The sequence below is a fragment of the Anguilla rostrata genome, chromosome 6 (assembly GCF_018555375.3).
Source record: "Anguilla rostrata isolate EN2019 chromosome 6, ASM1855537v3, whole genome shotgun sequence".
Lineage (NCBI taxonomy): Eukaryota > Metazoa > Chordata > Actinopteri > Anguilliformes > Anguillidae > Anguilla > Anguilla rostrata.
This window is the reverse complement of record NC_057938.1, coordinates 23,665,080-23,677,483: the sequence shown is the minus strand read 5'-3', so window position 1 is coordinate 23,677,483 and position 12,404 is coordinate 23,665,080. Positions and strand designations below refer to the sequence as shown.

At 42.1% G+C, this 12,404-nt stretch overlaps 1 protein-coding gene across 1 annotated transcript in view; it reads right to left on the bottom strand.

Moving 5' to 3' along the window:
* Window positions 1-12,404, bottom strand: part of LOC135256863 (uncharacterized) — a 38,979-nt gene that overhangs the window by 14,961 nt on the left and 11,614 nt on the right. The window contains exons 17-29 of the mRNA XM_064339096.1: window positions 11,984-12,103; window positions 11,669-11,758; window positions 10,087-10,304; window positions 9,605-9,801; window positions 8,654-8,893; window positions 7,002-7,231; window positions 6,665-6,832; window positions 5,007-5,084; window positions 3,625-3,996; window positions 2,322-2,678; window positions 1,260-1,571; window positions 979-1,110; window positions 240-389 (exon numbers count right to left, since the gene is read on the bottom strand). Coding sequence (XP_064195166.1) covers window positions 240-389; window positions 979-1,110; window positions 1,260-1,571; window positions 2,322-2,678; window positions 3,625-3,996; window positions 5,007-5,084; window positions 6,665-6,832; window positions 7,002-7,231; window positions 8,654-8,893; window positions 9,605-9,801; window positions 10,087-10,304; window positions 11,669-11,758; window positions 11,984-12,103 — 2,664 coding nt within the window. The remainder of the gene's footprint in view (window positions 1-239; window positions 390-978; window positions 1,111-1,259; window positions 1,572-2,321; window positions 2,679-3,624; window positions 3,997-5,006; window positions 5,085-6,664; window positions 6,833-7,001; window positions 7,232-8,653; window positions 8,894-9,604; window positions 9,802-10,086; window positions 10,305-11,668; window positions 11,759-11,983; window positions 12,104-12,404) is intronic.

Sequence of the window (12,404 nt, the reverse complement as noted above, 5' to 3'; positions counted from 1 at the left end):
TCACCTCCTTGTCACGTTTCAAGTGTAAAAGCACAGTCCCCATCTGTTCCGAAACCAAAACCAGGAACCAGTCTGAACTGACAGATTATGGAGTGTGCCACAAACTGAAACCTAGTTTATTACAAAAATATGACAAAAATATTCAGCACTGCACACTCCTTCTATATAATTGCTATATGGTTCCCTTAAAAATAATCAATCGAAGACAAAATTCCCCACTGCACGCTACTGCCCCCTACCTGTTTGCTGTCCAGGCTGCAGCTCAGAACACGATGGTAGTGGTCAGGCCCCCTCTCTGAGCTGATGGACAGTGTGGCATTGGCAGGGACTCCGCTACTCAGTAATAGAGGCACTGAGTGAGTGATCTGGACCAGTGTCTCCTGTTGGCCCTGAGACACACACAGCAGAGGGAACACTAAAGCCAGAGGTTGGAAATCCAGCTCCAGAAAGTAAAAGTCCTCCCCAGTATTTTGTTCCAGTCACCCGTATTTGCTAGCCAGGAAGTAGAAATAATTAGTGAAATCAGCTAGCTGACTTCATGGCTGGAAGAAACACGTGGCAGGACTTTCTGACCCCCTGCCTCTGATTAAAGCCAGAGTTCACACCAATGCATTGCCTATGAAGAGAGCACCTTCCCCACTGACAACCTGCTCCCTTATCCTCGCAGTAATGGCAAGTGAGCACATAGGAGAGTTAAGGAATGGCTTTGAATTCACTTGATGTTATGAAATACTTTCTGAGTTATCAAGAGCACTCTACAATTTCAATAAAATTCTGCAAATGCATTGAAATTTCACTTGAACTCTCATCTTGAAATTGAACTCACCTAAGAGCATGTATATCAAAGGCCCTGTTAGCTTTTAAGGCAATATAATTCCTGTGGATTTCAAATGCAATTAATATTAGTTTAAATACACTAAATTATACACAGGTCAGTAAGTTCCAGCAATGCCAAACCTGACAAGATAACATACACACCCTGCCTGTTTTCAGTGTCAAATGAGCCTGCAGTTTTGGCTCGTCAGTGAGGAGAGACAAATGTGAATCCAGAAGCTTCTTGTCAATGAATAAGAATCCAGACCCCTCCATCCTCGATGGAGTCCCCATTTCCTGTGAATCAAAAAATAATTCACACTGCTTAATGGAGATTGCACTTCACCAGACAACTGTCCTCTGAAGTGAAACTTCAAGTGGGTAAATATGACTGAAAGTTCCATGCCATGTCAAATGGGAAGAAAGGCATCCGAAGAGTGAAGCACCTGCAGGGTCGAGCAGTTGTTCTGCAGCAGCACCGTGCCCCGCAGCTTGTCATGTGACTGCAGCCCTACGGAAGCCCGGAGGGCACAGCTGCCCAGCTGCAGCTCCAGCTCCCCTCGGCGTTGCCGTGGACCTGCCTTCCCGGTCACCAGCAGCCGGCTGCGGCCTGGAAGCCCCCCCGCGGCCGAGAACCTGTGCTGCAGCACCGCCTCCACCTGGAGCCCCGAGCCGCAGCCCGCCCACCCCGCTTCCAACACGCAGCCATCCAACCGGAGGGAGCCATTCAACTGGGTCTGCGCAGGAAGGCCAAAGGCCTGGAGCAAAGTATTCAATACGTAAGAAAAATCATTATATCATAAACATGAACATAATGACTAACACTCATACAAGTATACATGTAAATATTCATGAATGATTGTGTCATACATATACATACACATGAATGTGCAGAACTAAGACTATCCCTGGAACTTTCTAAATGCCAATTTTGTCCCTGGCACTCTTCAAAAATCATATAAAATGCATGTTTTTCTGTTGAAAAGGTTCATAAAATAACTTGCATATTAAGGCAGCTCTTCCAAGTGTGTTAATTGGCACTCGTATAGCCCCCTGAGGCGAGAGCAGGCAGCTTTAGTCTTTCACAGCGAGTGATGACACTTCAGATCTCAAGGACAGATCTCCAGGACCTTAGAAAGTGTCCCCTCAACATTTGGAACCACATAATACAACTATCAGACAAATATATTCATGACCGTGCATTAATAACGGTATCATATTCACTGAGATGAATATGCATGGAGAAGACTTCCATTTCTTTCCCCGGAAAAATTAGAATAAAATCATATATTTTTTCAGCTGGTGCTGAAGATGAAAAATGAAATAGTGGCTTACATAAAATAGGCTCATACAATACACATTTGCTTTTAAATTATGTCTGCTAAAAATTCTTTTTTTTTATTTTATTACAACAAACATTATACCAAGTTGTTAAATAAAGCTTCTAATCATATGAAAATGAGCGACGTATTTCTGCAGTATGTTGAGTGCAGGGTGAGGAGTGGTACCTCTAAAAGAGGACACTGAGTCTCTGAGACCCATGCCCACTGGCTCCTCCCCCCAGGCCTCACGTCCCCGCTCGCCCTGATCCAGCAGGGACCCGCCTTAAACACCATGACCCGGCTCTGACCTGGGCCCCCCGGCGCCGACAGGGTGAGGCTGGTTTCTGGGGGCAGGCCCCTGCTGTGTAGCTGGGTGAAGGAGTGCGTCAGGACGCCGGAGAGGCTGGCGGTGGGCTCGCACTGGTGCCCCAGACGCAGGGACAGGCTCTCCCCCTCCACGCTCACGTTGCAGGACAGGGTGGACTGACAGGGAGTCACGGAGAGGAGGCCAGAGAGAGCCGTGTGTGCAGGGACACCAGCGTGCTGTAACAGAACACAGAAAGACCCGCTGCGGACTCACGCGAGAAATACTACAGTAGTATCAGCCAAATACTCTTAAACCAGCAAGGTTCACCCAATTCAAGAGGTCACCTCGAAGATTATAGTATTTTCATATTTGACAGGCAGAATATGTGGGAACAACTGTCAAAAGCAATTGTGCTGCTGTGAACAATGAATCACCTCTATCACCCCCCTAAAGAAATGTATTGCAGAACACATGCAGGATTGATTGAATAATTGATTGATTGCGATCAGCTAATCTACTCAAATATAATTCAGTACTACATAATTCTCTGATCAGGTCATCTATGCATGAAAATAAACTACTAATAAATCAATCTCAAATGACAAGAAATATTATGAACTGCTACACACGTATGAAGTATGCAATTACAGTGTATGCCATGAGTTATTTATGTGACTGTCGGTTCCAATCTTGAGTGTTTTATATGAGGGGCACTGATCTTCACCTCTTTCTCCCTCAGTTGTCTCAAGTTTAAAGATAAACAAAGCAGGAACCAGTGCAGCTGCATCCACAACTTCTGCTCTTTGAACCTAAGATCACCACCCCAATCTGACAAACTGCTCTCAATTACCGAGGGGAGCTCACGCTGGCTTTTCAAACAAACACCACCAGGCACACTCAGGCAATGTGTCAGCCATTTTGTCAATGTGATCTATCACGCTCTGTCATCAGGGACAAGTCAAATGACTAATGAGCTCCCAATTTTTGTTCACTTCCTAGGCTAACCCATCAAAGGCCTGTGTGTGTGGGGGCTGGGAGTGTTTGATGAAAGAGATTCACTGAAAAGGTCAGTGTCTACTTCTGTCCCTGCATCACCTTTTCAAATGACCTCATGGCACAAGAAATGAGCTGGAACTGGACCCAGGATCGGTGCTCCAGCTGCCCTGGAAGGGGAGGGCATACCTGCAGGGCAGGGCAGTGGTTGGTGAAGTTGGCAGCCCAGCTGGACTGAGTATGTTGCGGGACAGAGGTGCCGTCAGTGCTAGCGATAGCGATGAGCTCACACCGCCCCAGCACGAGGTCCAGCTGGACAGAGGGCCGGGTCGCCAGGAGGGCAGACAGGACCAGGGTGTTGCTGGGCGGGATTCCCAGGGCCTGCAGCGGGGGCAGGGAGTGCTGAACGGAGGCCTGGACACTCAGCCGGGGGGAGCAGGACAAGGCCAGGCTCAGCTCCCCCTTCTCCACCCCCCCAATCTCTACCCTCATCTCCAAACGTTTGTTGCACCCCCAGTTTGCCACGGAACCCTTCACCAAGAGCTGTTTGGATAGATGTGCCTGAAAGAAGGAAGTCCAGTGGTCAGTTGTGCACAGAAGGGCCTGTTGAACAAGCCTACTTGAGGTTTCCACTGATTCCCAGGGATAAATAAAAATAACATGCTTCTGAAAATTAAAATTAAAAAATTAAAAAATTAAAAAATTAAAAAATTAAAAAATTAAAAAATTAAAAAATTAAAATTAAAATATTTTTTACTTCTTCTCTTAGTAATGGACTATTTGCACTACAAACTTCCGCATTTGCTTCATAAAGCTTGAATACTTCCAGTCAACTCAAACTCAGTTGTCAAACTCAACTGTCAAAATGTTTTTTTTTACACCAGATGATTACAACAGCTGCCAAAAGTTGCAACCAATGTTCCGTAAAACTCCACGGAACAAACTGGAGAAAGGATTTCAATTCTACGTGTCATCATACATTGATTATGAACTATGAAGGTACCAAAAAGATCACAACTAACTTTAAGCCAATATAAGTTAATGTAACCTTTATTAAATTAAATGTCATGTGGTGTTAAATTGATTTACTTTAATTATTCTGCAACTCTACACTCCAATTAGACTCACACCAAATGTACCTCATGACCCAATTTCAGAAGTTGGTTTGCTTAAGTTAGTGAGCTAGTAATGTTACTGCGTCATACATCAGTATGTTATGGTTAATGTGGGAAACCAGAAAATGTTCATTGACCATGTATTTTAAACTAAACTTTGTAATGATCTCTCTCCATCGGATTTCAAAATTTTGTTAACAGCAGGTGTGATTGTAGGTTACAGCGTAACATACAGGCCATGTCACAGAACATTACTCTAGATCATGGTACACTGTTTTGATATTGTATGTTATGTGCATCTTAATGGTCACATTATTTCTAATGTTAACTTCTCATTGCTATGCAGTCTCAAACACAAGACAAAATAGCATTGAATTCAGGTTAGGGCCTGTTGTTTCAGGTCTATGAAGAACCTGGCAGTGTTTGTGTGGTTGTGGGTGAGTGAGACCCTCGTACCTCCACGGGCCCACCAGCCACATTCCCCGAGCACTGGCCCGAGAGCCTGTCCACTGTGACCCCTCCCGAGCAGTTCATCTGTTAAAACAAACCCTATCTCTCTCAGTTTATTTAAACAGGAGGTGCAGGGCACGAGTCAGAGGATTCTCACTTTCATAACACAACCCTGTGGCCTTGAACGTGCCAGGCCATGTTTGGCCAAATGAACCAGATTCAGGAATAAGGAATAACATATTGCAACCAGTTACATATTATGAAAATATATCAGAAAAAATCTGTGGGGAGACATCATTTGTTTCTCACTAGGAATTTGAGCTATTCCATAATTGCAAATGGATATATATATATATATATATATATATATATATATATAATATTATATATATAATTATATATATATATATATATATATATATAAATAAGTTTATTTTTCTGTCTTGGTCTAAAAGTACAATTGCTATCATGTTGGACTCTTCCCTTCCATCTCAGTAAATAAAGAAACTTGCTTGACAGGAGGGCTTATATAGCATAGAGGTTCAAGAAAACATACAGGGAGCTCCATAATGTTTGGGACAAAGACATTTTTTCCTCGACTTGGCTCTGTACTCCACAATTTTAGATTTGTGATCAAGCCATTCAAATGTGGTTAAAATGCACAATCTCAGCTTTTATCTAAGGGAATCTTCAGCTCTTGTTTGTTTTAAGGGCTATTTGCCTTAAGATATGAAACGCATGTTTAATTGGATTCAGATCAGGTGAATGATTTGGTCAGTCAAGAATTTTCCAGTCTTCGGCTTTAAAAAACTCCTGTTGATTTAGAATTATGTTTGAGGTCATTGTCTTGCTGTAGGATGAGGTTTCCTCTAATCAGTTTGGAGGCATTTGGTTGATCTTGAGCAGATGAGATGCTTCTGTACACTTCAGAATTAATTCTACTGCTGCTATCAGCAGTTACATCATCAGTGAAGACAAGCAAGCCAGTACATGTGGCAGCCACACATGCCCAACAACAACACCCCCACCACCATGTTTCACAGATGTTCCAAACAGTTGATTTTGGTAAGCCTAAGGTTTGCTCAATGTTTCCGACTCTTTTTCCTTATTTCTCAGCCTCATAATGGCTTCCTTGACTAGCACAACTCTGGACCTCATGTTGAGAAAATCACTAGATGCTAAAAGCTCTCGTATACCTGCAAGGAAACAAATGAACACGCCAGACTAATCAGAAACACCCATGAAGCCATTTGTCCCAAATGTTATGGTGCCCTGAAATAGAGAGACTATGTGCTGTAGTGCTAGTTTCTACATGGTGAAACCAAAATGTATAAAATACTATTTAATAAAAGCTGAGAATGTGTACTGTAACCACACGTGAATAGTTTGATTACAAATATAAATTTGTGGAGTACAGAGCTAAATCAAGAAAAAAAAGTATTTGTCCCAAACATTTTGGAGCTCACTGTACTTCTTGCAGAAAACACCAAAGGGTTTTACTGCTACTGTAAGCAAGTTTGTCAGTTATGCTCTATGATCTACCCAATGGCATGGTGTCAACTGTGTATTTGATCGTAACTTGTTTCTTCATGTAGCCTATCAGGTACGATGACAGAAGTGGGTTGTGGTAATAAACTAACAAGAAGGAAACACAAATCTTTCACCTGAAATAATGAGGGCACAACTCCCTCTAGCTGCCTCATGTGGTGCTGTAGAGACATTGCCAGCCTGGCACTGACATCCGTCCTGCCCGCTTCCAGAAGCACCTCCAATGCCCTCTGCTCTTCCATGTGGACGACCACGCCTGCACTAACAACCCCTGTGTCCACCTGCTGAGACAGAATGAGGGATCGGAAGACAAATTGCTGTCCACCTCTTTGCCTCATCATTTTGTTTTTGTAAGTTGATTGACTGAAAAGGGGTAATAGGGAAGCAAGTTAATACAGAGGGGAATGCAGTTCAGTACAGAAGGACATGGTAGAGAAATGGAGAGGAGCAGACCTGGTAGTGTCCTACAGCTGCTGCAGAGCCTAGAACACCTCTCTCCAGCAGGAGCTGGATATTTTGCTGTAAGCTGGAGGAAAGTTCCCATCTCCCAGCCTCCTGCTCACTCCTGAGACCCTCCAGCCTGGCCCTGAGCCCTCGACCCCCTGCCTGGAACTCCCCCGCTGCTGAGAGTCTGCATTCCTCCTGGGCCCAGCTGAGCTGCACACTGCCATTGTAAGCCAGACCTGTTCCCGTGACAACAGAACACCAGATTACACTTCCTGCCAGAGAGCAGCCTGAAGGACCTCACACTCGCAGCATGCCATTTTAGCTGTACATGTCACTCAGTCTGAAAATGAGGGGTAGCTGAAAATCAAACTTGACTTCCATTTGTTTTCAGTTAAATAGTGAGTTATGATGTCATTATATTATTTGGTGGTTCCCGCGTTTTGTTTTTCTTCCCTTCTGGAATATCTGACTGACAAGGTTTTGCATTTGCCAGCAGTTCAAATATTTTCTACAAGTGAATTGATTTAATTGCTAGGGCTTGGAGAAAGTCTTGAGCTGTTATCTCGCATGCATTTCAGTCCACCATCAAATCATGCATTAAGTCATGTACAGTTAATCTGCAGCGATCATCTCAATCATGAATCATGCAGTACACATGAATGTACAATATAATGCAAAAACACTCTCAAATCACTGTAATATGTTCTCTAAAAATCGTAGATTTTAGATTCGTCAGAGATGCTTTGATTTTTTTAAATGTGCAAATCAGCAATGAGGATAAATACTTATCTTAATAGTCTGCATGCTTCTTAAAAATGCATCTACATTTGGGTGATTCACTTTTTATTCTATATGAATATTTGGGATGACTAACAGCTCTGTTAAATCATAAATGGAACTCATTTATCTCTTCCTCCACATGCTTTTTGACAACTGCTTCACACTCCCCTCTGTCTTCCTGAACGTTGTTGCGTTTTATGTTTCTGTATCATTCAATGTTGTCCTGTGGTCTAAATATATGCTGGAGTATGTGAAAAATAAAATACATCAATCTGTATTCAATTTACTAGAAAGATATTTTTTCTCTGTAATTGCTCTTCATGTTGTTTGAGTGTCTGTTCCCCTTCCTCTAGAAATTGATTTGATTAATTTAGTATAAATAATGAATCATAAAGTCATAATCAACTAATCTACTCAAAGATAATTACATAATCCACTCTGTCTATACATACAAATAAACTCTAATTAAATCAATCACAAATAAAAAGGAATGATTATAAACTGTTGCATTAATTCAAATACACATGTATAAGGAAAACAGTTATTTATGTTATTGCCAGTGACAATCTTGAGTATTGCATTTTTAGGAGACTCCTACCAGATGTTTCAAGCATTTAAACAGTAAAATGATGAAATGCTTCAAGCATTACAGTTTTTCACTGATAAATACCTCATAATTAGTCCCTAAATGTATGATAAGTCACACATCCGTACTGACTGACTTACTAATTGCAGATTTAAAAGTGCCTCCAGGGGAGCCTGGAGGATAACTGCTAGAATTCAAGGTAACAACTCAGACGGTCACATGTTCAAGATGAACTCTATGCCCTAGTGATGGCACGGTGGCTGATGATGATGCTACTGCTCCTAGCTGGTACCTGCGGCGTAGAGCTTGGGCGAAGTATGGGACAGAAGGGCATGGAGTCTGCCAGCTCGCCATGTCTCCAGAATGCTGCTTATTTCCACGCACAGAGCCTGCTCTGTGGCGTAAACACACAGTGAGTCCCTCGCCCGAGCTGCTTTCTCTCCCAGCATGTCTTCCTTCCCTGGACCACTAGCCTCCTGGTGATTCAGCTCCACCGCATACACAGCATCCATCACCGTCACTTTCAGCTCTCCTGTGAAAAGTATGGGGCCAAACATAGCCAAAAACAAGATTTCCAATGCTGAACCCTGAGGGTTAGTTTTCTTGGAATGTTTTTTTCAACTCCATTGCTTTCAATTAACAATTATCATTACCAATAGTTATTATATCGGCATTAGAATGTTCAGTTAAGACCATTCTAATCCCATATGTGTGATCTAATGCAGCATTCCAGATTTCTACTGTAGAAAACTCCTAATTAGGAAACTAACTATAGCCATCCAACCATGAAAGATACACTGGAATGGCCCGTTAACACAGAATTACTAGTCGGAAAGTTGGGTATCATTTCATAGCTGAGTTGCCGACTAGGAGGAAACTGATATCACTGAATGGTTGAAATATCGGTGTACACAATAACAGCTAACAGCAGTTAACTTTCAAAATATGTTTTCATATCTATTCTACTGTTCCCAATTAAAAGCCTATGTTACAAAGTAGGTCTGAAGCTTTTGGTGCTCAAAGAGTGTCAGAGCTAGCGACAGCTTCTGGCCAGCCATCATGTTATGAATGCACAACAGAATGCACAACAGACGTACTGTAGATTATCTACTGTTAGGGTTGAATAGTAGCTTTGATGAGATTTGTACATTTTACAATATTTGTCACTGGTCTACACTTGTTGAAAAATTTGCACCACTTCAAAGACTCTGGGCCTGAACACTACGGCCCAATATTACAATACCTTCAGTGAGCCTTGGTGACTGTCTGAGCACCCCCTTCAGTCCCAGGGCAGGGGGGAGCACTTTCAGGCGGGGCAGGGAGTTCTGAAGTGTGCCACTGACGTTCAGCCGCAGCCCAGGGCCGTGCTCCACCGCTCCACCCAACCGGGCCTCCAGAGCCCTGCCTCCTTCCTGCGTCAGGGATAACAGTGCAGACAGCCTGCCAAGAAAAGGCACAGCCAGGGATTGATCATGACACCTTGATAGGAAGCATTGGGAAGAATGGTGAAGTTCAAAAAGTAAAGTTTCACTTCCAGTGTGCTTGGTGAGTGCCTGCAAATGTATTGCAGGCTTGTATACTGTAGCACTTGAAACTACAGTGAAAGTCATTTAACACATGCCTAGCTAGCTTAGCTTGCGAATTTAGTGAAATTCTTTTTTTTATTTTTACACTTTACACAATAACAGCATCACCCCTTTGCTGTTAAATGTTGAGGTCACTTACCTCTCAGTAGAGATGTTAGCAGACAGTTGCAGCTCAGTGTCCTGAATGATAGGCAGGAGCCTCTGACGTAGGGCCACTTTGGCCTCAAGTATTTTGGTGCTGTTCTTCTGGGCATTGACCAAGTTAGCCTCCAGTGTGGCCTGGTCTTCTCCATCCGTCTTCACACAGACATAGCTGCTGACTCCACCCTCCCCGGACAACTCAGCCTCAGCATGAGCCTGGACAGGAAATTGATGTCATTGACGTTTCTTATTTCAGAAGAGCCTGTGATTAGCCTGAATTCCAGATTAATCCATTAATCCAAGTTAGAAATGGAAGAATTATCCATCCATGCACAGATAATTATATTATTTTATTTGTACACCCTTTATTAAACATCTACTGTATTAGGGAGGGACAAGTGATAGATAAGAAGAGAAAAGGGGTTATAAATGCAAACAGATTAATGTGTTATTGCTAATGACCAGTTTAAGACTGTTTTTGGATCGCAAGTAACATTTGTATGTTGTGAAATAGGAGAAAAACATTACAACTTTCACACAGTGGTTTGGTAGTAAGTCTCATTTGGTTTTGACGGCAGAGGCGGAGGTCCAAGGGTCAGAAAGTAAAAGTCCTGCCATGCGTTTCGTCCACGCATGAACTTCAGCTGATTTTACTTAATTAGTTCTAGCTCCTTGCTGATGAATTTAGCTAATTAGCAAATTCATGTGATTGGAATACAATACTGGGGAGGACTTTCTGAACCTGAATTTTCCATCTCAGTTTGAGGGTTAGCTGAAAACTTTGCTTATTAGCTATCTAAGCTAATGAAAAAAAGGAATTTGTTGTTGCCACTAAAAAGAATTTCTAGCATTTAAATCTTGTGAAATTTGATTGTAGTTGTTTTTAAATCATTTACTAATTGCATGGCAAACATTTATTATTATTTTTATTAGTTTATTTAGTATATAAGTATCACCAGTGCATGTTCCAACTTTGACTCCTGCAATTGGAATTCTATTCAAGATTGTGACTCATCGGAAATATTAAATGACTGATGGTTTAATAGCCAAGCACATTCCTGATGTTGGTGGGGTTACACCAGTTGGAAAGACAGGTGAATTACGCTCATACCTGACAAGTGAGGCTGATTATTTGAAAGATGAATTACAAGTTGGTTACATTTTGACTGGTGTAGTCATTAATGTGTTGCACCTTGTAGGTTGGGCGGCAAACACAGCAAGGGAATTGCATTTCAATTCTACATGCAAAGCCTGCATTTATTAACACTCAAATTCGCAGTAAGCCTGGTATACAGACAGGTCATTAAATGAGACTGTGTCACAGCCCAGTCTATACCATGGTCATTAGAACAGAGTGTCAAGGAAAAGCCTAAACCATGCTGAACAGATCAGATAAAAACATGGTTTAAACTAGACCATGGCCCTAAGTTAAGAGAACTTCACACCCTTCCATTTAAACCACACTTAAACATTAACAGCTGCATACAGTAGTTGGCATGTCATAAATTATCAATACAGATTACAGGCCTACCTCTTTGAGAATAAATAATTATTGACAAATAAGATGAGGATGAACCCACCTGTAATGTCCTTGGAATAAAGTTAAATGGATGACTGAAGGAAGAGTAGAGCCCCAATCCATTTGATGACCCATTGAACTGCACACTGAACTGCAAGGGAATAAATAACATGTAAAACCTAATTGGGGTATTATATATTAAATTAATATTACAGCACCAGGTAATACAGAGTGATGCTTTCTCGAAAAAGAAAGAAATTTGACATACTGATACATTACGGTAAAAAGGGTGTGTGTGTGTGTGTGTGTGTGTGTGTGTGTGTGTGTGTGTGTGTGTGTGCGGGTGTGTGTGTAGGATCAGCAGTAGTGGTCTCACCCGGCACTTCTCTTTATGGTTGATCACAGCCCTTCCTGCACCCAAATATTCAAATTGTGGACTGTTATTGGTATTCCATGAAATCTTTCCTTCCAGATTTACTGAAGGGGGGAGCTGTGACTGGAATACAGTGTCATTACCACACAAGCAAAACATCAGAACCACACATACACATGCAGACACACATACACCTGCACAACATAAACACAATAGTATAACTACGCATACTATTATTAGATGCAAAAGGACATGGCTTGAGAAAAAAAGACACAAAATATCAGAAAGTGTCACAACATCAGATTGAAGAAATACAGCAAGGTCAACAGTGCCCTTAGCTAGAGTCTGAACCTCAGGTATAAACCATCAGACCATGGAACTAAATAAGAGCCAGAGCAGGTTTCCACATCTTTTAAATAAGGAT